Genomic DNA, 24,614 nt, shown 5'->3' on the forward strand with positions numbered 1-24,614 from the left:
ATTAAAGACCAACATCTCAGACACCCTGGAGAAAAATCATCAGGGTGTTCCACCCGCAACCTGCTTTCTTTGAGCACCTTTGCTTATTGGTTATAAAAATATTGGAGAGGGGGAGGAATGGTTTAGGTTGTCTGTGAAGGGCAGTTGTAGTCAGCGGGTCAACGTCCAAGCAGAGTTGACAACCCTTCTTAACGTCATCGCTCAGCCAATCCAGCCACAAATCTGCTCAAATGGTAAGGGAAGAGACACCTACTCTTTGGCTAATTTTCATTTCTTGGACTCCTGGATGTTAATTCAGTTAACATTCCTATTTGGGGGAGGGGGAAGAGCAGAGCAAGGAACAAATCACAAATAAAACGGTAAACCTATTGTTGCCATATCACTTCAAGCTTTTCCCAAGTTCATCAAAATATTGTTCCGGAAACATCATGCACTCTGCAATGGAAATTTCGGCATACACAAGCATTACCCCCAGGGCATGTCTGTCACAACGCAGGCAGCATGCACTGTACTAGATGTAACAGTGATTAAAAAGTCAAAGAAAACAACATATCTCAACATGGGCTCCTCTGACTTAAGTTTACTGACAATTTACTGACTTTAGCAATTTGCAAAAACCTCTATGATTATCTGGAATCTCACATGGAGTATATGAGAAATGGGGCCGAATTTTCAATTGCTGGTGGGGTCAGGGTTTTTATGTGGTCACAAGGTAACACCTCCAGGACAGTCTACAACTTTCAAAGTGAGGGCAGGGCGTGCAGGGAAAAGGGGGAACCTGCTCCCCTCTAATTAATGACCCATTAAATTCTTTTAAGATTCAGTCAGCAGGCTGGGAAGGTCAGGACTGTAATTTTCAGTGGAGATTTTGGCAGATCTGACAAGTTTGGTGTACATTTATACACAATTGTAAGCTTCACTGTGGGAAGAAAGGAAGAAGCTTTTCTTTAGATATTTAAAATTATCGGGCCTTCAGGTATCTGGTGCCAGATTGCGCGCACAATCTCATGCTTGCCCACTCGCACTCTGTCTCAGCAGCCTTTATCATTGAATCCCTACAGTGCAGGAAGAGGCCATTCAGCCCATTGAGTCTGTACCGACCACAATCCCATTCAGGCCCTATTCCTGTAATCCGACATATTTACCCTCCTAATCCCCCTGACACTAGGATCAATTTAGCATGGCCAATCAACCTAACCCGCACACCTTTGGACTGTGGGAGGAAACCGGAGCACCAGGAGAAAACCCACGCAGACACGGGAAGAAGGTGCAAACTCCACACAGACAGTGCCCCGAGGCCGGAATTGAACCCGGGTCCCTGGTGCTGTCAAACAGCAGTGCTAACCACTGTGCCGCCCAATGTTGCTGGCCCTGAGGAGCTGCCCACTCTCTTCAGCAAGGCAGTGGTTGGTCCCTTTAGGGGCTGCCGCCTGCTTTTACCATTGACACCAGGCAGGCCTCCTACCCGATTGGAGCATGACATGTAAATGTGAGTGATGTGGTTGGGCCCAGAATTTTTCAGGGCACGAGTTCCCAACCCAGCTTTGAAAAGGACTAAGCTAGCACAGATGTTCCATAGCCCAGAACTACCTGTGGACAAAGTCATTGGGGATAAGCTATTTGGTATTTAATATACTTGAGTTATATCATTATGGAGACTATTACAGAAAATTGGTACTTACCTTGTAGGATATGCATATTAACCAGGTCTGTTTTCTCAGGTCTACTCCTGATCTTGTGTTTTAAATAGTCTTCTGTCTGGAAGACAAAGAAAGTAATCAATTGTCAAGTTTAGAAACTGCAGGCTCACTTAAAATTTAATAAGATATTCCTTGGCAGGAACTAATGATGAACTTGGCCTCAGAGGCTACAAATTTCACCAAGAATAATGGGGTGCAAAAAGTCCAATCCTTTTAAGAAATTTAACAGCATCTTTTGGGGTGAATCGTCAGAAGCGTTCAAGTGAACAAAAAAAAAAGCAGGACTTTTAAGAAGTTTGCAATTTAGCGTCACAAACAGCTGAATTGCTGACTAGATATAATGCTACATGTGTGCTTTTGAAGTGTATAATCATTTATATATATATCACATCATGCTCTTATCACCTGACAGGATATCTACGAACAAGCATTTGATTTAATGAAATACAGACTTCTTGGGCTTACATTCAAATATTAACCGTTACTTGCTGGCGAGCTGCTTGGCAAACATGAAGTCTTGCAGCTTGGGGAGTTGCAAATTGAACTGAAAAAAAACCCCCTTTTGATCAATTTGAAATGACACAGTCTTTATTGTGGCAAAAAAAAGCAACTTATTTTTGTTGCTTGGGCAAAGCAGAAAGGCTGTCCACCAGGCCCAATAATATACGATAACACGCCGGGTTGCAGTTTGTGTCAACGTATGGGCTACCTGTGAATGATGCACTGTTGAATAGTAAGAAAAATATCCATCTGCCCCTTCACCTACAGCAAATTCCTGGTAACAGGTGTCACAAGCAGAGGTGCTATAGCAGACATCGGCATGTCGCTCAGCACCACTCGCCAGTCTGTTCTCGTTGCCAGTTAAAGAGCAGCATTAATAGAGGGTCGGGGTGCTGATCAACAATCTACTTTGCAAGCCAGCACAGACAAATATAGAATAGAATCATCGAAACCCTACAGTGCAGAAGGAGGTCACTCAGCCCATCGAGTCTGCATCGACAACAATACCACCTAGGCCCTATTCCCGTCACCCCACATATTTACCCCCCTAATCCCTCTAACCTACACATCCTGGGACACTAAGGGGCAATTTAGCATGGCCAATGCACCTAACCCACACATCTTTGGACTGTGGGAGGAAACCCGAGCACCCAGAGGAAACCCACGCAGACACGGGGAGAATGTGCAGACTCCACACAGACAGTGACCCAAGCCGGGAATCGAACCCAGGTCGCTGGAGCTGTGAGACAGCAGTGCTAACCACTGTGCCACCGTGCCAAACATGTTGCCTTATGAGGTGAGAATACCCTTGCTTGCTCTTCTATTTCCTGAGCACTATAATATGAATGAGGTGTTAACAACAAAATTGCTGCAGACCTTCACCTATACCAGCCACCCTGAATAAGCTGCTGAAAACCTCAAGATGTCTTCCTGGAATTTTTCTACTTTGTGTTTAATTCAGTATTTATTCCAGGACTCAAAGCTGAAAAGGCTATTTAGCAGTAAGGAGGTTTGTTGATCAGAACATCACCACATGTGCTTACAGTTTCAGCTGTTGAAACTTTAAAAGCTCTGGACGATAGACACTTCTATTGCCCTGTAGTGAAAAAGGAGTTTCTTTTTAACATAGTGGAAAGTTATGAATAAATAACTGTTTTAAAGAAATTTTTGTACACATCCTATTGTCACTAGAGGACTCATTTGTTTTAAAGAGTGTATAGTGGGTCGATGGGTGTAGAATTTCCAATTTCCACAGCTTGGCATGGAGGAGCAGTGATGCAACATAGGGGTTGGGTGGAGTGCACAAGGTGGCGTGGATGGGGCATGGGAAGTATATGGGGGAATGAGGAGTGTGTGAAAGGGAAGGCTGGCCCTTCCTGGTTTTATTTTCGCTGGGACTAAGTCCTGCAGCACTGAGGTAGGTCTTTCCAAGAGCCCACCTAGGCACACGGCAACCCCTGCCACTGCCCCAACCCTTCTCCTGGGTTAGCTAGCCCCATTCCATTTCTCACCACTGCTCCTCCCACCCCTCAATAAGTGAAAATCATGTCCTTGCAGGCACTTTCACCCAAGGCGGGTGAGCCAAGCCTGAAATCTTTCTGACTCCCACTACCCCACCTTGGGAATGGAAATCTAGGCTTTAGAAGGTTAGGCGGTGATCTGAATGATGCTTTCAAGATATTAAGAGGAATGGGTAAGATAGAAACAGCGAAATTATTTCCTCTGGTCGGAGAATCCAGGGAAATGGCTTAAAAATTAGAGATATTTCAAGAGGTAAGTTCCCACATCCAAAGAGTGACAGAAGTTTGGAATTCTCTTTTGTGACTAACAATTGATGCGGGGTCAATTGTAAACTTTAAATCTGGGATTGATAGATTCCTGTCAACCAAAGATGTTAAGGCCTAGGGTGCAAATGTGGATGTTTGGAATCAGCCATGCTCGTAGGGAATGATGGAACAGGTTCAAGGGGTTTGATTTGATTTGATTTATTATTGTCACATGTACTAACATACAGTGAAAAGTATTGTTTCTTGCACGCTATACAAGGCATACTGGTCATAGAGAAGGAAATGAGAGAGTTCAGAATGTAATGTTACAGTCGTAGCTACAATGGAGAGAAAGATCAACTTAATGCGAGGTAGGTCCATTCAAAAGTCTGATGGCAGCAGGGAAGAAGCTGTTCTTGAGTCGGTTGGTACGTGACCTCAGACTTTTGTATCTTTTTCCCAATGGAAGAAGGTGGAAGAGAGAATATCCAAGGTGCGTGGGGTCCTTAATTATGCTGGCTGCTTTGCCGAGGCAGCGGGAAGTGTAGACGGAGTCAATGGATGGGAGGCTAGTTTGCATGATGGATTGGGCTACATTCACGACCTTTTGTAGTTTCTTGAGGTCTTGGGCAGAGCAGGAGCCACACCAAGATGTGAATGCTTTCTATGGTGCATCTGTAAAAGTTAGGTTAAATGGTCCTCTTGTTTCTATCTCCTCTGCTAAACAATATCTATCCATCAGCAAAGTATTCAGCTGTGAAGCTGAGGTTAAAAAGGCATTTATTCATTATTTGTAATCATCATATTTTGCGCAAGGCTGGAGCTTTTGTCAATTTCCAGTCAAGCTTTAATGGACTGGAAGGTAGTGACAGTCCATAATGAAATAGGAGAAACCCCATAATAGATCCAAGATTTGGAAAGCACAGTCTGAAAGGGCAATGGAAGCACGTTCAGTTGTACCTTTCAAAAGGGAAATGGATAAATACTCAAAGGGGAAAGAATTGCAGGGTATCGGGAGAGAACAGCGTAGTGGGACTTATTGGACTGTTCTTTCTAGTAGCTAGCACTGGCACAATGGATCAAATGCATGACTCTCTGAACAAGGAACAGAATTTGCGTTCCTTTTGATCATAGTCAATGTTATCAGCTGCCTATATGACTCAAATATCAGATGGTATTGCCAAGTACTGGACATCCTTGATACGAGAACACAAGAAATAGAAGCAGGAGTTGGCCACCAGGCCACTCAATACCATCATGGCTGATCTACGCCGGCCTCAACTCCTTTTCTGTGCCATTTCCCCATAGCCCTCTACTCCTCGATCTATCAAATATTTATCCACCTTCACTTTAAATACTTCTAATGATCCAGCCTCCACCACCCTTTGGGACAGAGAATTCCAGAGATTCACCACCCTCTGCAAGAAGAAATTTCTACGCACCTCAGTTTTAAATGACAGGCCCATTATCTTGTAGCTATGTCCCTCTATTATATTACTACAAGGACGATCAGAACATCAAATATTTAAAAATACAAATATATCATACTCAAAATATAAATATACATTGATGCGCGGATATAATAAGACCATAAGAGCAGAATTAGACCATTTGGCCCATCGAGTCTGCTCCACCATTCAATCATGGCTGGTAAGTTTCTCAACCCCATTCTCCTGCCTTTTCCCCGTAACCTTTGGTCCCCTTACCAGTAATAGGTCTATTTTCCTCAGTGTATTGTTACATTTTTAATATCAATTTCAAACTACCATTCAAATGAATAATTCAGGCAGAAAATTAAAATACCCTGAAGGGTCACACGGATGGTTAACTCCCCTTTTCTCTCCACAGATGCTGCCAGAGCTGCTAAGTCTATCCAGCATTTTCTGTTTTTATTTATAATTAAAATGCTTAGACCATACAAAGAACAGCTGTTTCTTGCATAGCACATGATACGTATTACAATGGTGCGAATGGGACTTATGCTATGGGTTCATATATCTGTTTTTCCGAAGTTTCTAATATGGATTAATTTTATAATGTGCAACATATTTATAATTCTATCAAGATGCATCTGCCTCTCACAGCATGATATTGTTTAGTTTGTCATAATATCAAATTACTCAATCAGACCACAATTGTATATGTAGGGACTACAGTTTCCTCTGCGCATCATTCAACCTACTACAATAAACATTTTGTAATAGGCTTCCCTGCCTTTTGCTTGCGGAGACGACCACATTTCCACATTGATCATGTCCTGAACATTCCAGCATTTTTAAGTACAGTGCAATTTTTCATGTCTGAGATAACTCAAGTTAGTTTGATAAAAGCAAAATGCTGCAGTTCGACTCCGGCCTTGGGTGACCGTCTGTGTGGAGTTTGCATGTTCTCCCTGTGTCCGTGTGGGTTCCTCCCATAGTCCATAGGCGTGCACGATATCACAGTGGTTAGCACTGCTGCTTCACAGCGCCAGGGACCTGGGTTCGATTCCTGGCTTGGGTGACTATCTGTGTGGAGTTTGCACGTTCTCCCCGTGTCTGCGTGGGTTTCCTCCGGGTGTTCCGGTTTCCTCCCACATTCTGAAAGAAGTGCTGGTTAGGTGCATTGACCCGAACAGGCGCCGGACTGTGGCGACTCGGGGAATTTCACAGTAACTTCATTGCAGAGTTAATGTAAGCCTTACTTGTGATGAATAAATAAACTTTAACTGCAACTTAGGTGGATTGGCCATGGTAAATTGATTCTCAGTGTCCAAAGATGTATAGGCTAGGAGGATTAGTGGGGTAAATAGTGGGGTCATGGAGATCGGACAGAGATAGGCATTGGTAGGATGCTCATGTCAGAGAGTCAGTGTGGAATTGGTGGGCCGAATGGCCTCCTTCTGCACTGTAAGGATTCTACGACTCTAAAAAGCCATAATAACGTTGTTTTTTCGGACGTTAGCAAACAAACAATGCTCACCATTGATTATGCCCACAGACCTTTCAGGACTTCTAAGCAACAACTTTCAGCATTGAGATTTTTCTCCCCCTGCATTGCAACCAGATTGTGGCATCTGTGGGTAGGGCCAGCTGAAGCGAGTTTCATCCAGAACCAGGGCTCATGGTCTGAGGATACGGGGTAAATCTTTCAGGAGCTGAGAAATTTCTTCACGCAGTGAGCCTGTGGAATTCGCGACCACAGCAAGCCTTGGATGTTTTCAAGTTGGAGTTAGATACAGCTCTTCAGGTGAAAGTTGGATGATCATCCATGATCATAATGAATGGTGGAGCAGGCTCAAAGGGCCGAATGGCCTACTCCTGCTCCTGTTTTCTATGTTAAATTGGTTTAAAGGATTCTCACTGAGACACGTCAGCCTGGATAGTAACTGAGGGAGATCACATAGGCTGAGAAAGTGGAGTTTCAGATCACCACATTTCCCTGCACGCTGTCGACTTTAACTCTATACTTTGCATCTTTTGTCCCTGCTATGATCCCAACCCAGTGTCAGTCTGATTGAAAGGTATGACTTCCAATCAATCAGGGAACAGGACAGGGTAGGTAGCAAAACAAGGTGGGCCCATAAATCATCACCCATCCCAGTGGGGGATTTGATCCCTCACCTCAGGGGCCTTTGTCCAGGTTGGGAGTTAGCTGATGGGGTACTTCTGATCCAGGAGCAATGCTGTGATGGTACTTAACTTTCCCAAGCCTGGGAAACCTCACCACCAACTGCAAGGCAGTTAAAATTAGAGGCTGCCAGCCTTGTTAAAATATTTAAATTACCAGCACCTTTCCTGGAAGCAGGTTAATTCCCTGCCCCTTGTCCCACATCTGTAAAGCCCAGAAGTGAAGGAGGGATTCAACCTTTAAAATTTTTAAAATATTGGACCGAACATTTATGCTAAAATTCCATGACCCCATCCCACAGAGTCTAACCCAGGAAGTATAAATTAGAATCAACTCATTGTAATCTCGTGTAAAGGAAGCAAAATAAGAGGGAAGAAGGGAAGAAAGATGGAAATAGTAGAGACAGGGATAAAAGTGAGAAAAAGAAAAAGCAAAGAAAAATTAAAAATCTCCAACACTAATTAAGTTCTGAAGGAATAATGTAACATTCACTGCCATGTTGAGAAGTTGAGCTTTTAAAATTAAAGTTCATGTATTAGTGTCACAAGTAGGCTCACATTAGCACTGCAATGAAGTTACTGCGAAAATCCCCAAGTCGCCTGTTCAGGTACACTGAGGAGAATTTAGCAGAGCCAATGCACCTAACCAGCACGTCTTTCAGACTGTGGGAGGGAACTGAAGCACCCGGAGGAAACCCTCGCAGACACGGGGAGAACGTGCAGACTCCACACTGACAGTGGCCCAAGCTGGGAATCGAACCTGGGTCCCTGGCGCTGAGAGGCAGCAGTGCTAACCACCGTGCCACCGTGCTGCCCAGTTATTATACAAATAAAAAAAATCACTTACACTTGAATGCAACAGCCCTAACTTTTTCTGCCATATTTAAATGGCTAACTAGTAGGCAAGTACAACAACTTCACACTTTTACATGGGTTTAAATACTGAGACTATCAGTAAGATACTGTTATAACACAGCCAGTGGAGGAGCAGAGGAACCTGGACAGCAACTTTCTGATTTCTGCGTTTAGCTGCACGTGCACAGACTCTGGAAGTTGCTGTCCACAATTATTCCATAATAACTCTGAGCACAAAGAACCTCAGCATTATCCTTCACACAAAATCCAGACCATTAAAATTCTGCAGTGTACATCTTTAACATTGATTTCTATCTGAATTTCTTTCACAATACAGAGCGTGCTGTGTGAGAAGATGGCACAAACAGTGCAAACCATTTAAATCCAATGGAGGTTCTAAATGTTATGAAAATTGCAGCAATTTTCAGTGCAATAGCTGGCTGATTTTAACTGATATACAGTGTGAGAAATAAACAAGAGCTTTCGCCCAGGGAGGTGTATAGTTCCGCTAAGATAAACTGGGGGGAAAATTCCTCTAACATAGCATTGTATAGGTGTTAACGCTAGGCACACTTGCATCTTTCCCCTGGGAGCAGGGCTGCACAGGGAGCAGTCTACAGCATTGCCTGCCTCTGGGAAATTGAATTAAACCTGTGTGGTGTTGCAAGAAGAAAATGCAAACAAACGTTCCCGTCCATTATATTTTGTACACACTATCAAACTCTCCAGAGTGTAGCGAACCAATAATGGGGCCCTAATATTTCTTGATCCAGATATGAACCAAACTACAGATTCTTCAAAAGACAAGGATATTTTAATCGGTTAATCCTATTTCAGCCACATAGACTGAAATGCGTCTTGCATTTGCTGTCGATAGAGACTTGTAGGCCCCTAGAAAGCCTAAGTTCAAGTTATTTACTTTGTCTACAATAGTTCGACTGTCTGACTGGGGAGCAGAAATTGTTTGATCTTCAAAGGTAAAAGACAGCCTTTTAGCTCACAGACTTTTGCGTGGTCTTAGTTCTCTGGCTATACATGACCTGGTGAATAATGGAGATTTTGTGACAAATTATTCCATGCAATTTGATATCACAAAATATATTGCCAAGGATTTGATAACAAAAAGGATCTGGGATTTTGTTTTTCTCACTTTTGGAAAGACAGGCCAGTCCTTACACACAGACATTTACGGTTAGTCTTTGGAGTGAATCCTTGTGGTTGTTTTGTGTGTCATTCAATTTTTAAACAAATCCGATTAAATAGTAGAGGCTGTATGGATGTTTTTGATAGTGTGCTCCAACTTGTCCTTGGAGGTGATGAGGAAATTTGGCTCGCTTCCCACATACTCTGTGGGTGAGTTCTAGCAGCTCCGTTCACTGAGAGTGCAAATCCCATTATGGGCGCTAAATCTCACGAGAGGGCCAAAGTGGGATTTGAACGGCGCGATCTCGGTTTGAGAGCTTCCCTGCCTCCTGCAGGGGCGTGAGCAGGTTTGCACCCAGCGAGAGTGTAATCCTGATTTCCATGATTTTACATGAGTTTGAATATAATAAAAGGGCTTTACACCATAGCGTCTACCCACGCCTTATCCCCCCTGCCCCAACCCTGGCAGCGTGGCGTCATGCTGGTGCGAATCACCGCTGGTTTTCTAAAGCAAAGACCTGTTGATGACCATGATGGGAGACATAGAGGTGCCTAGAGGGCCAGTTGCACTTGTTGAGAAGTTTCCCCAGTCCCCACGCAACCCCACCCCCCCTTCCCCCGCACCGCAATCCCTCACACAGCCCCATTCTATACTTAAATATACATGATAAAGCACATGGGACACCTGAATGCATTGTTTTTGAAAATCCAACTCCGAAAATCACCCCCAACCTTTTCATAGAATCACACAGTAAAGAGGCTCTTTGGCTCATTGAGTCTGCACCGACACGTATCGAACACCTGACCTCCCATCTAATCCCATTTACCATATCCTTGAATGTTATGATGTGCCAAGTATTCATCCAGGTACTTTTTAAAGAATGTGAGGCAACTCGCTTGTACCACCCTCCCAGGCAGCGCGTTCCAGACCGTCACGACCCTCACGGTAAATAGATTTTTCTCACATCCCCCTATGTCCCGACTCACTTCTCTGGAAGCCAATTTAAATAATCTTTCTTTTAATTAATTTAGTTTTCCCAATAATATCTCAATATATAGCACTGCATCTGCTAATCTGTTAGTTGCTTAGCTATCTGTGCAGTTGTTAGCTCTTCATGTAATCCTAAACAGGTTATACATTTGAAACTCAAAATGATTCCTCTGAAAGTTATCTAACTCCCTCATTTCTTATCTTCATTACTTGTACCAGTAACCATATGGCTTGAAAAGATGTCAGCTTTATACACATCTCTCATATTTGGATGCAATAAAAGGATCAAAACATAAATCCACTTCATATCTAACTGACCAAAACCATGTATCAATGCTTTGTACTCGCCTAGCACTGTCTTCAGTTACGATGAATCAACCCGAAACGGGGAGCTAATTAAGGATCACCATCAACTGATTAATCATTTTTTTTCCCAATCAAATTGTTCCCTGGTGCTGACTCGCTCCTTGAGGTGGTTTGGGTGCATTTGATTGCTTCCATGTTAGTGCTACGCCTGGCAGAAACCCCAAAGTAAACTTGGCGAATTTGGTGGCACGGTGGCACAGTGGTTAACACTGCTGCCTCACAGCTCCAGGGACCTGGGTTCGATTCACGGCTTGGGTTATTGTCCATGCGGAGTTCCTCCGGGTGCTCCAGTTTCTTCCCACAGTCCAAAGATGTGCTGGTTAGGTGCATTGACCATGCTAAATTCTCCCTCAGTGTAACCGAACAGGCGCCGGAGTGTGGCAACTAGGGGATTTTCGCAGTAACTTCATTGCAGTGTTGCTGAAAGCCTACTTGTGACTAATAAATAAACTTTAAACTTTAGTTTGAATTTGGTACGAGCAGTCATCAATCGGATATAATGCCTGTCATGTGGTCATAACCTGAAAGCCCTGTACTAGCAATTAGGACAAGTGTTCACCCTTCTGAACACTGTGCCTCCAACGAATTAGTCAGCATAAACAGCAACGCGGAAGAATGACAATCATCGTGTCCAGAAACAACTGAAGAAATAGAGGAGTGGGTTAGGACAGAGAAGGCCTGAAGGTGAAAGGGAGGGTTCAGCAAATTGATGAAATCACAAATGAACACCGTAAGAGGAGTTTTCAAATGCCTTGCACAGGGTGGCACGGTAGCACAGTGGTTAGCACTGCTGCTTCACAGCTCCAGGGACCTGGGTTCAATTCCTGGCTTGGGTCACTGTGTGTGTGGAGTTTGCACATTCTCCTCGTGTCTGCGAGGGTTTCCTCCGGGTGCTCCGGTTTCCTCCCACAGTCCAAAGATGTGCGGGTTAGGTTGATTGGCCAAGCTAAAATTGCCCGTGAGTGTCCTGAGATGTGTAGGTTAGAGGGATTAGCGGGTAAATATGTAGGGGTAGGGCCTGGGTGGAATTGTAGTCGGTGCAGACTCGATGGGCCAAATGGCCTCCTTCTGCACTGTAGGGTTTCTATGATTCAATGATTCTAAGAACCCAAGAAAAAACACTGCATTACAAGAATGGAGAGAAAGTCATCATCGCCACAATGCCTTTTTCTAAAAATAAAGAAATATTATAGTGATCCTTACAGAAATAGAATCATAGAATCCCTATAGTGCAGAAGGAGGCCATTTGGCCCATCAAGTCCGCACCGACCATAATCCCACCCAAGCCCTTTACCCGTAGCCCCACATATTTACCCAGCTAATCCCCTGACATTAAGGGTCAATTTAGCATGGCCAATCAACCTAAACTGCACATCTTTGGACTGTGGGAGGAAACCGGAGCACCCGGAGTAAATTCACACAGACACGGGGAGAATATGCAAACTCCACACAGATAGTGACCCGAGGCATGAATTGAACCCGGGTCCCTGGCGCTGTGAGACAGTAGTGCTAACTACTGGGCTACCGTGCTGCCCCAATGTGTAGCTACCAAGGGAAAAGTATGAGAACACTTACAGATGCAAATTGGGACAGTGTTTCAAAATAATATCTGCCATACTTAACCGCTTTGGCATAAATATTACAAGACTTTTGAGACATTATACCTCCACAAATTGAAAGTAGCCTACAATACAAGAGCGTTGAAAGATCGTTCCAAACCAAAATGTTTTACAAATGGATTTGCAAATGTTAATAAATAGGCAATTAATGAAAGCATTGATTAGCTTGCATTGCTCTACTGACAGAAACATGTGGGAAATCACACAGTCCGGATTGCAAGACCCAAGTTTTCTGGCTAATTAGAAGTAGATTTTGGTGGACAGTAAAGTACACACAGGAGCACATTGAGGGATATTGCAACAACATTTTACAGTATCCATATAGCAGGTAGATAACAGAGGTTTTATCTCTCTGACTTGATTCATAGAACAATAAAAGTCATTCGTGTACACGTTTTTAATTAACAATTGGCTCCAAATGTTGCTTTGTGATTGACTTGCTTAAAGTTTATTGATTAGTGTCACAAGTAGGCTTACATTAACACTGCAATGAAGTTACAATGAAATCCCCTAGTTGCCACATGTCAGCGCCTGTTCGGACACACTGGGGGAGAAGTTAGTAATGGCCTAAATTCTCACCTAACCAACACGGACTGTGGGAGGAAACTGGAGCACCCGGGGAGAACGTGCAAACTCCACACAGACAGTGGCCCAAGCTGGGAATTGAACCCGGGTCCCTAGCGCTGTGAGGCAGCAGTGCTAACCACTGTGCCACCTTGCCTGCAATATTTTGTGATCTATGCTGCATAGCTCTTCATCAGTGAATTAAATGTTCAGCTGTGAGATTCTAGGTTTACAACAGGAGTTGGTGCTCATGCCCTTCTGTCACTGGACTAGACTGAGCAGACTCTACCAGAAAACAGATCAATCATTGTCCCCTTTATTCTGTCTCAAAGAACAAAGAACAAAGAGGAATACAGCACAGGAACAGGCCCTTCGGCCCTCCAAGCCCGCGCTGCTCCCTGATCCAAACTAGACCATTCTTTTGTATCCCTCCATTCCCACTCCGTTCATGTGGCTAAGTCTTAAACGTTCCCAGTGTGTTTGCGTCCACCACCTTGCCCGGCAGCGCATTCCAGGCCCCCACCACCCTCTGTGTAAAATATGTCCTTCTGATATCCGTGTTAAACCTCCCCCCCTCCCCTTGAACCTATGACCCCTCGTGAACGTCACCACCGATCTGGGAAAAAGCTTCCCACCTTTCACCCTATCTATGCCTTTCATAATTTTATACACCACTATTAGGTCACCCCTCATCCTCCGTCTTTCCAGTGAGAACCCCCCCAGTTTACCCAATCTCTCCTCATAACCAAGCCCCTCCATACCAGGCAACATCCTGGTAAACCTCCTCTGCACTCTCTCTAAAGCCTCCACGTCCTTCTGGTAGTGTGGTGACCAGAACTGGGCGCAGTATTCCAACTGCGGCCGAACAAACGTTCTATATAACTGCAACATCAGACCCCAACTTTTATACTCTATGCCCCGTCCTATAAAGCCAAGCATGCCATATGCCTTATTCACTACCTTCTCCACCTGTGACATCACCTTCAAGGATCTGTGGACTTGCACACCCAGGTCCCTCTGCGTATCTACACCCTTTATGGTTTCTGCCATTTATCGTACAGCTCCCCCCTACGTTAGTTCTACCAAAATGCATCACTTCGCATTTATCTGGATTGTACTCCATCTGCCACTTCTTTGCCCAAATTTCCAGTCTATCTATATCCTTCTGTAGCCTCTGACAATGCTCCTCACTATCTGCAAGTCCAGCCATTTTCGTGTCGTCTGCAAACTTACTGATCACCCCAGTTACACCTTCTTCCAGATCGTTTATATAAATCACAAACAGCAGAGGTCCCAATACAGAGCCCTGCGGAACACCACTAGTCACAGGCCTCCAGCTGGAAAAAGACCCTTCCACTACCACCCTCTGTCTCAAGGCAAGGCTTTCATTGTCTATTAGTCTACCTCATGTAATTCATTGGTGAAATGGTCAAATGATCCTATTCAAATAAATAGCACTGAAAATCTCCATTATAGTTATGGGCTGATTGGGATATTTTATTGACTAATTTATGTAATTCAGTGGCTATTTTATTCCGGTTCCTGCAGTATATGAGCAAGCAGGGTTCTGGCAATAACCTCATAAAATGCTTTGAACAAAACAAAGTACATTATTTCACAAAATATGCTATACATTTTTGATCTGCAAGAATTTAGACATCTCAGAATTTCTTATTTGTTATGAGAATTGATTTGAAATCAAGCTGGCCCTGGAAAATTACATAGAAAATAGGAGCAGGCGGCTATTCAGCCCTCCGAGCCTGATTCGCCATTCATTACGATCATAGCTGATCATCCAACTCAATACCCTGATCCCGCCTTCCCCCCCATATCCTTTGATCCCCTTGGCCTCACCCTATCCCCGTAACCCCGCACATTTACCATGGCCAATCCACCTAACCTGCACATCTTTGGTCTGTGCGAGGAAATCGGAGAACCCGGGGAGAATTTGCACAGCCACCCAAGGTTGTAATCGAACCTGGGTCCCTGGCGCTGTGACACAGCAGCGCTAACCACTGTGCAACCATTCTGTCCAGAAATGAACAGTTATTGATCCACATAACTAAATTATGAAGTTTTCATCATTAAAACATTTCTGATATGAAAGCGTGTGTAACCTCATGTTAAATTCCGCATTTAACTTTTGATTGGAATAATATCATTTCTGGGATTAGAAGTTAGTTTTAATCTGACGAGATAAATGTTTTGCAAAGTGTTTTTTTTACTGAAGACATAAGCTCAGCTTGGGCAGCACGGTGGCACAGTGGTTAGCACTGCTGCCTCACAGCACCAGGAACCCGGGTTCAATTCCAGCCTCGGTCACTGTCTGTGTGGAGTTTGCACATTCTCTCTGTGTCTACGTGGGTTTCCTCCGGGTGCTCTGGTTTCCTCTCACAGTCCAAACATGTGCAGGTTAGGCGGATTGACCATAGTAAATTGTCCCTTAGTGTCAGGGGGATTAGCAGGGTAAATACGTGAGGATTACGGAGATAGGGCCTGAGTTGGATTGTTGCAGATGCATGCTCAACGGGTCGAATGGCCTCCTTCTGCACTGTAGATTCTATGATTCTAAAACAGAAAATGCTGGAAAAACTCAGCAGCTCTGGCAGCATCTGTAGTGAGAGAAACAAAATTAATGAACCCAGTATTACTCTTCTTAGATGAATCAATAACTCCGTTTCTCTCTTGACAGATGCTTCCAGAGATTTTCCAGCATTTTACGATTTTATTTCAGATTTCCAGCATGTGCAATGTTTGGCTTTAAGCTTCACATGAATTCATTTTCTGCTCCTGCAACTCATCCAGAAATCCAATGGGGAATTCTGAAGAAACTTCTTCACCCAAGGAGCGATGGGAATGTGGAATTCGCTGCCACAGGGAGTGGCTGGAGTGAACAATAGAGATGCATCTGAGTGGGGGGGAGGGGGGGGGAGACTAGGTAAACACATGAGGCAGAAGGAATTAGAGAGTTACGATGATTGATTTAGTTGAGGAAAGATGGGAGGAAGAGTCTCCAATGGGTGTTGGACACTGGCAGGGACTGGGTGGACCGATTGGCCTGTCTCTTTGCCTTGCATCCTATGCGGTGCTGTCAAATCCAATTTTCCGAATCACCATTCGAATTAATACCATACAAAGTCATTCCTGAGTTTGTCACTCACACCTTGGTGTCCATCCATACCTTGGCTCTTTCCAGACTTTTCCTCTGTTCATGAAATGCAGCTGGACTCTTTAGTGCTGGAATAATAAACAAAACAAGTTTAAATTGATAGCAGGATCATCAAGAACTCTAATTCCAGGTTTCAAAACTCCCTATAATTACACATAAATATATTCTTGCTCTCATCCATCTCACAGGATACCAAGTTCAATCCCATGACGCCAGACATTGTTTCACTGACAGAAGCTGAAATTAGATGTCTTCCGAACATAATAATTACATGTAATCAACACCAAAGAATAATTGCAATCATATTATCATTCCATTAGAACAAAATCCACCCATGGATACATACTGCACATTAGGACAGGGTTATAATTGCAGCTTTTATTTGTCCCATAGTGCATTCTGCCTTCTGTAATTCCTGTTCAATGAGTTTTCCTTCACAGCTCAGCACTGAAATTCATCCTGCAGTATTTAACAAACACAACTTCAGCTAGTTCAGGCACCGTGTTAAACGGAAATCTGCTTCTTCCAGACATTTAATCATTAAAATGGGGAAACAGTTATATAATCCGGCAAATCCAATTTACTGTCAAATTCTGGAGGGGGGGGGGGGGGGTGGGGGCGGGTGGGTGGGGAGGGGGAGAGAATTGCTTGATGGGCTGAATGGCCTCCTTTTGCACTGTAGGGATTCTATGTTTCTATACATTATTTCACAAAATATGCTGTACATTTTTGATCAGCAAGACTTCACACAGCTCTGATTCAGTGGAGCTCTCCAAGGGCCAATCCACTCCAAACAGCACTCCTGAGGAACTGGCTCTTCTTAACGGGCTGGAGGGGAAGATTGAGGTCAAGTCAACGTCACATCCTGGCCCACTCACCAAAATCAGGTAGGTTTCTCAGCCAAAAAAACAGCCACAATGCACATTACAGAGGTTTGCTGTGGAATTAACCAATATAACCTGCAAACAGATATTGTTTCTTTGCCTTGCATCCTATGCGGTGCTGTCAAATCCAATTTTCCGAATTACCATTCGAATTAATACCATACAAAGTAATTCCTGAGTTTGTCACTCACACCTTGGTGTCCATCCATACCTTGGCTCTTTCCAGACTTTTCCTCTGTTCATGAAACCTGCAGATATTGTATTTAGAAATTCACCATCCAGCATTTATTCACATTTTAATACTCAGGTGAAGGACTGTATTGAAGAATGTTCCTGCTGTTTGCTAAACAGCATCAACTGTAGCCTTCTGCAGTGATATTAACATCACATCTAATGTGTATGATTTGGAACCCACAAAGAAATGCACCTCCACCTTGCAGTCCTTTGCTGATATGATCCTTATCCATTCACCTGTCAGCTGCGATGATGCAGAAACTGAATTATAAAGTTTTTCCTGCAACAAAGTTATCTCTGCTGTTTCTTTAAGTTGCTGATGGTTGTCTTTTATTTTTTGACGAAATATTTATGGGAGCTGCACCTGGTTTATGTATATCACATCCATGACAGTAACATGAATGTCAACTGAGATCATTCTGAGGCAGAATTCTCTGCTTTCGAGACTAAGTGCAGTGACAGGTGGCTCCGGCAGTGCTTTTCCCATTGGCCTGAATGGTGGGATCCCACACTGAACTCCGTGCATGGAACCTCATTAATTATGCACGCGAGTTCCCCACAAATCACCTGATGGGTCAGCAGCTGATCTGTCTGCCCGCTGTCAGCTTGTGGGTTTTAAGGTCCCGGCGCCATATTTAAACACCAACCCAGCACAATCATATCACCCTGTCTTCACCAGACTCGTGCAGGATGTCAGCAACCCAGAGGGAAAAGGCTAGCAGCCTCAAGAAGGAGTGCTTTCCTCGAATCAACCACCCTCCCCTTGAGCTCATCACCTGGGCTCATGCCCCACTTGGACGTTTACCCACTACATGTGAAATCTTTGTGCACCCCCTTCTAGTAAATGAAACGCTCTCTCTTTGACCCCTTGTTTGTGAGCTTTTCATGTTGGGGTCCAGCTTCCCTCCCCTTAGTCTTCCATTGCTTGTTTTCTTCATCCACCACCTTCCATCGTGAACCTTTGCCCTCTTCTCCTCACCGTGCCCCGCTGCACAGCCCTCTGTCCATGTTGCCCCCCCCCCTTGTCTTTGTCAGGCCTCTCCCCACCCCTCTGGCATCACCTAGCACTCCACCCTTGGTTGTAGTGGTTGCCTGAGTCCCACAGCACAGTGTTGTCCAGGTCGACACCGGTGAGTGGCACCGGGTGGGGTGAGGGTGGAAGGAGATTCCTGTACTCCCAACACCAGGTGCTGTACTGATCTGACTTGGTGATAAGGAGGGGTCCAGCACGATGCTGTCCACAAAGACCCACTTGGCAGGAGATGGAGGGCAGGATGTGGTCTGCCCAGGAAGAATGGTGAACAGTGCATCAGAAGCAGCGCAGCACTATGGCAGAAAAGTTTTGTTGCACTCACCTCAAAGTCTCTGGTAAACTGAGGACCACCTTGCGCACGCCACTCTTTATCAATTAGGTTTTAGACCAACATAATTGCACGCCAGCGTGAGGCAAAATTGAAAGCCCTGACGGTATAACGGCAGGTAGCTGCTTGAATGAGTATTCATAAAATGCAAATAAACACAAATAGTATTCACACCACCAGCCAACAGGAAGACAGAGCCCCATGAACCCTCCGTTGGGAGAATAGCAACATGATTTTACACCGGCTGGTTTCCTTCTTTTTGGGTCCTACCAGATCCTCCACTCCCACCTGTTACCAAACCCGCTGCCATGGAAAAGTCAACGGCCTGCCAAGCTCCCGGGTAACGTGCCTCATTTGCATTTGCTACGAGTGACACACACAAGGACCTATCCTCTGCAAACAAAAGGAATATGTTCAAGCCTGGTGTCTTTTTGAATGACCTCAGAACTTGGGGAGCCTGTGCTTCCATGTTGCTTTCTCCATGGCAATGCCTCAGCCAATCAGGGTCCACTAGCCAACCAATCAACACACTCTTCTCCGGTGGTATAAATTGTTGTGATTGCCAAATTTCAAACAAACATTCTTGTGTTTGTCCTGTTGAGTGCAAGGTGAAAAGCTTCAGCAACATGTCTCTCTTTTCAGCAACACACTGTTGCCTCGGTGCTGCATGGAGTGTCAGTCTCATTGATGTGCCATGGTGGAACGAGAAACCACAAACTTCTGATTCAGGAGATGACACAGCCACTGAGTCAAGCTGACATTGCCTCACCAGCAAGTGGTGCATAGGTGTAAAATTAATAAAAATGTTAACAATTGAAGTTATAAATAGATAAAAGGTCAGGCAGAGCTATCTCCAGCTTCTACAATTTAGCCACTCTTTTTGTATTCTGGCATTATCCTTTCAAGAGAAGTGAAATGGTTATGGGGTTGTTCAATCCACTTTCAGGTGATGGCTCCATAGAGAATAGCATTCTTTTAAGATTTAGAAGATTTAACAACCACTGGAATTAAAGCAATGTTCATTAGTCACAAATGGGCTTACATTCACACTGCAGTGAAGTTACTGTGAGAATCCCCTAGTCGCCACACTCATTTAGAATTTAGCATGGCCAACGCACCTAACCTGCACATCTTTGGACTGTGGGAGAAAACCGGAGAGAACATGCAAACTCCACACAGACCGTGACCCAAGCCGGGAATCGAACCCGGGTCCCTGGTGCTGTGAGGCAGCAGTGCTAACCACTGTGCCACCGTGCTGCATGCAAGATTACATGCCATTATCCTACAATATGTGATTAAGGTACAGCATGGTCAATGCCATACTGTATCCCTTCAGTCTATAGCACACCTATCCCCTGCTATTGCTAACTAAGTAGTTTGCTATTTGTGTGGTTCTGACCAGCAAAAGCTTTATAAATTCAAAAACCACGACCTTAAGGTTGAATAAAACAATACAAGTGAATACTATCACTGTGGAGAGTGAAGCTATCTCAGATATTACATTTTATTATTTATTTCTTCATTAGTGTCACTGGTAGACTTACATTAATACTGCAATGGAGTTACTGTGAAAATCCCCTAGTCGCCACACTCCGGCGCCTGTTCGGGGAGAATTTAGCACGGCCAATGCACCGAACCAGCACATCTTTCGGAAAAGCTGCACCATCCTCTTGCATGTTTTTATATAAATGAAGATCATGCTACACTATGGATGCAAAAGGCATTATGGGCCTGATTTTAACCCATTCAAATCTCACTGCAGAAAGTTAAAATTGGGCCCTGCCTATTGATACCTGCCGTGGAAGCACCTCTTGCGTGTATGGCCATTGTCATCAATATGTTCAAAACCTTTTCTTTCAAAAAGGTTACAGTGGTTTTGTTACAAATCAGTTCCAACCCTCTCTTCTTTCATGGTCACTTTTCTCCCTTCCCATCTGAATATCAGATGTTATTTCAAAGGCTGCCTCTGACTGAAACTTCTAACACAACCCCTTAGTGATGCACGTGGATGTAGGAATCAGCAACTTACTCGAGTGGATTTGTAGGGCATCATTTTTACAATTATCTGGATGGCCCAACATTGGGAGAAAACACGTGTCATGCGTGTGCTCAGGTGGCAGCTGGGTACTCTCCCCTGAATTTCATGGGCAGCGGCCAATTAAGTGGCTGTCCCCGGGGCTGCCATTCTATTCAGGACAGTGACCCGCCCCTGTTGGTAAAATTCTCCAATGGTGTAAGCTGGGAGTCGATCCAATGTAGCTTACTGTGACTTTACCAGCTCCTACTGCCTTCCTCTCTACCTTCTGGGGTGGAGAGGGGGTAAAATTCAGCCCATAGTGTTCAAAAAGGGGTGAATATAATCAGGCCAAGCTTCTATCAGAACATGCATTCACATTTTCTGTCCCCAGTGTTGGATTCCAGCAATTTAACCACTTCAGACTTTAAAATTAGGGCAGCACGGTGGCACAATGGTTAGCACTGCTGCCTCACAGCGCCAGGGAGCTTGCACGTTCTCCCCATGTCTGCATGGTTTCCCCCGGTTTCCTCCCACAGTCCGAAAGACGTGCTGGTTTGGTGCATTGGCCATGCTAAATTCTCCCTCAACGTACCCGAACGGGTGTCAGAGTGTGACGACTAGGGGATTTTCACAGTAACTTCATTGTAGTGTTAATGTAGCCATGATGTGGAGATGCCGGTGTTGGACCGGGGTGGGCACAGTAAGAAGTCTCACAACACCAGGTTAAAATCCAACAGGTTCACTTGGAATCATGAGCTTTCAGAGTGCTGCTCTGAAAGCTCGTGATTCCAAATAACCTGTTGGACTTTAATCTGGTGTTGTGAGACAACTTAGAGTGTTAATGTGAGCCTACTTGTGACACTAGTAAATAAACCTAAACATATAGAATTGCAGTTACGAGGTTTCTTCCCATCTCTATTCTTGAATAAAAGTACACTATTTCCTTCATTTTGGCACTATTCACTCTAAAACTCAATGTGCAATGGATGATTATAACCAACTTCCTCACGTATTTGTATGGATGGTATCATGAGCTTGGAATTTGTCAGACTTTAATTGCATCAATTTATCCATCATTTTTTTTTTCATTGATCTCCAAGTTTGTATCCTTCATTAATTACAACTCTTCCACTTACTCTTTATTGTTATCCTCCTTCTCCACTTTAAAGGGGGAAAGTGAAGTATTTATTTAGATTTCCACCATGTCGTTTTCCTTCATTTGGCCAAATGTCATTTGTTTCCAGTATTAGCGCAGTTAATTCCAGGGCAGATGTTCTGAGCTCCACTCTGGGACAAGAGCGTCAATGTGGTACTGAGACCTCAATCGTTCAAATGTGAAAAATAAAAATGGGGAACACTCGCAATGTCCTGGCCGACATGAATCTTCTACCAGAACAAATGTATTAATTATTTATCTCTTTGCTGTTCTGAAGATCTGGCTATCTGCAACTACATGTCATGTTTGCCTCCTAACAATAACTACTAAGCCAACAGCAATTCACTGACTGAAATATTTTGGGGTATTCTGAGGTTGTAAGACACACTGTATAAAAAAAACCTTTCTCTTAGTCATATTTAAATCTATTTCAATGCACCAACCCAGTGGTTAGCACTGCTGCCTCACAGTGCCAGTGATCTGGCTTCAATCCCCGGCCTTGGGTCACTGTCTGTGTGGAGTTTGCACATTCTTCCCGTGTCTGCATGGGTTTTCTCTGGGTGCTCCAGTTTCCTCCCTTGGTCCAAAGATGTGCGGGTTAGGTGGATTGGCCATGCTAAATTGTCCCTTAATGTCCCAGGATGTGTAAATTAGAGAGATTAGTGAGGTAAGTAAGTGGGGTTGTGGGATAGGGCCTGGGTGGGATTGTTGTCAGTGCAGGCTAGATGGGCCGAATGGCCTCCTTCTGCACTGTAGGGAATCTATGATTCGATGATCCCATTCCTTATTGCAAATTATAATAATGCTATTATTAATTCGTACGCAAGCGCTTCTTTTTTAAAACAACATGCCTTCCTTATCAGTTTCTTGGTCTGCTTTAGTTACATTTCGTAACTTCTCATTCTTGCCAATATTATTCACTCTTATGCCTTCTTACTGGTCTTAATCACTCTCATGAACTGTTTTTATCTCACGCCAGAAATATCTTTTAGGGATACCTGGTTACTTTGCGATCTATTTTGAAATGATGTCCACAGCGGGGCTCTAGACTTTGTAACTAACAATGTCCCGCACCACATTCTTGTCCCACCCTTCCTTACCCTTCCGAAGTACACTTGTTTAGGACCAAATCCTTGATTTCAGGTCTCATTTTTGTTCCCTTCAGGCCAGATAGTGAACTCAATCAAAACACCCTCTTACCATCTTTTTCTGGCTTGCTCCTCACGGCTAATTGGGTATTAACTGCTCCTTTGCTAGCTTGACGACATGCTGCTTTAATAAACTATCTTAAACATGTTCAATAAATCTACGTTCTTTCCTCTTCGTGTTCATATTTCTTTCCCAATCTAGACAGGTTATTTTTTTTCATTCTCTTTAGAGGCCTTCCTCTTCTGAAAGTACGTGAATTCTTCCATTAAGTCACGACAGTCAGAATGTCTGCAATATAACTTAAAGCAGTATTTTGTATACTTTACTATCCTTAACGCTTCTCATTGTAATTTCATCGAATCATAGAATCCTACAGTGCAGAAGGAGGCCATTTGGCCCATCAGGTCTGCACCGACCACAATCACATCCAGGCCCCATCCCCATAATCCCATGCATTTATCCTAGCTAGTCCCCTTGACACTAAGGGGCAATTTAGCATGGCCAATCCACCTAACCCGCATATCTCTGGACTGTGGGAGGAAACCGGAGCACCCGGAGGAAACCCATGCAGACATGGGGAGAACGTGCAAACTTCACACAGACAGTGACCCGAGCTGGAATTGAACCAGGGTCCCTGGCGCTGTGAGGCAGCAGTGCTAACCACTGTGCCATCCCTTTATCTTGCACTCGCTTCAATTCCCCTCTTATTGCAATTGTCCAGTACTTCTAACCATTTGGCAAACCTGTGGCAAAAGTACATGATAATTATAACCTAGTTCCCAGGTCAGGGTTCAGTCCAAGGTGTCTGTGAGCAATTCTGTAATGAAGCTGGTGAAGAGTTGAGAATGGTTCATGAAATGTGATGCCTGTCTCGCAGTGAAAAAAGAGAGTTCTGAACTTGCTGAACCTTCTTAACGATCACACTTGTCATTTGGAGGTTTGATTAATGTTGTGCTCATCAACTCAAAAAACTGCAGATTGCTTGGCATCATTTCAAACTTTCATACAATGATAGGACACTGTCTCATTGGAACAGGCCACCTGCCCCATCTAATCTGCCCTTGTCTCTTTATTTCACCTAGCCATCTAGGATAATCACAGTCTGATGCTCAATCCCAATGTTTAATGTAGCCCCTTTTCAATGAACTACTTTCTAATATAATGTACCAACTCTGCTTCTGTGATGCCTGATGCCAGGTCACCCTGAACCATTGTAATCCAGGCACATATTCAATACACTTGAATGATCCTGTTGGTATTTTGGTTAACTGCAGGACAGACAAGCATGACACTTGGAGCTTTTACCAAAGGCTCTGCAATAACTCAACCTTTTCGGAGATGACAGTTGAGCAAAAGCGGTTCATACAGCAGTCTGTAACTGAAAATACTTGCTTATCATTCCGCATTATGGAAGTCAACAAGCAGCTAATAGGGAACAGAAAGAAATGATGTCCTGATGAATCCTGGTGGAGATTGTTGGATGGGATCACTGCATCAGACATTGGTCCATCCATTTCTTTCTTTCGTTGCG

General features: G+C 44.0%; 1 protein-coding gene across 4 annotated transcripts in view; it reads right to left on the reverse strand.

Moving 5' to 3' along the window:
- The window catches only part of LOC144501559 (myocardin-like), a 362,084-nt gene that overhangs the window by 59,659 nt on the left and 277,811 nt on the right, over positions 1 to 24,614 (reverse strand). For all 4 annotated transcript variants that reach the window (XM_078225413.1, XM_078225414.1, XM_078225412.1 and 1 more), the window contains 2 exons: positions 16,295 to 16,350; positions 1,683 to 1,758 (listed from right to left, as the gene is read on the reverse strand). In XM_078225413.1, the coding sequence (XP_078081539.1) occupies positions 1,683 to 1,758; positions 16,295 to 16,350 (132 nt within the window). The remainder of the gene's footprint in view (positions 1 to 1,682; positions 1,759 to 16,294; positions 16,351 to 24,614) is intronic.

Source organism: Mustelus asterias, chromosome 12 (assembly GCF_964213995.1).
Source record: "Mustelus asterias chromosome 12, sMusAst1.hap1.1, whole genome shotgun sequence".
NCBI classification, from domain to species: Eukaryota; Metazoa; Chordata; class Chondrichthyes; order Carcharhiniformes; family Triakidae; genus Mustelus; species Mustelus asterias.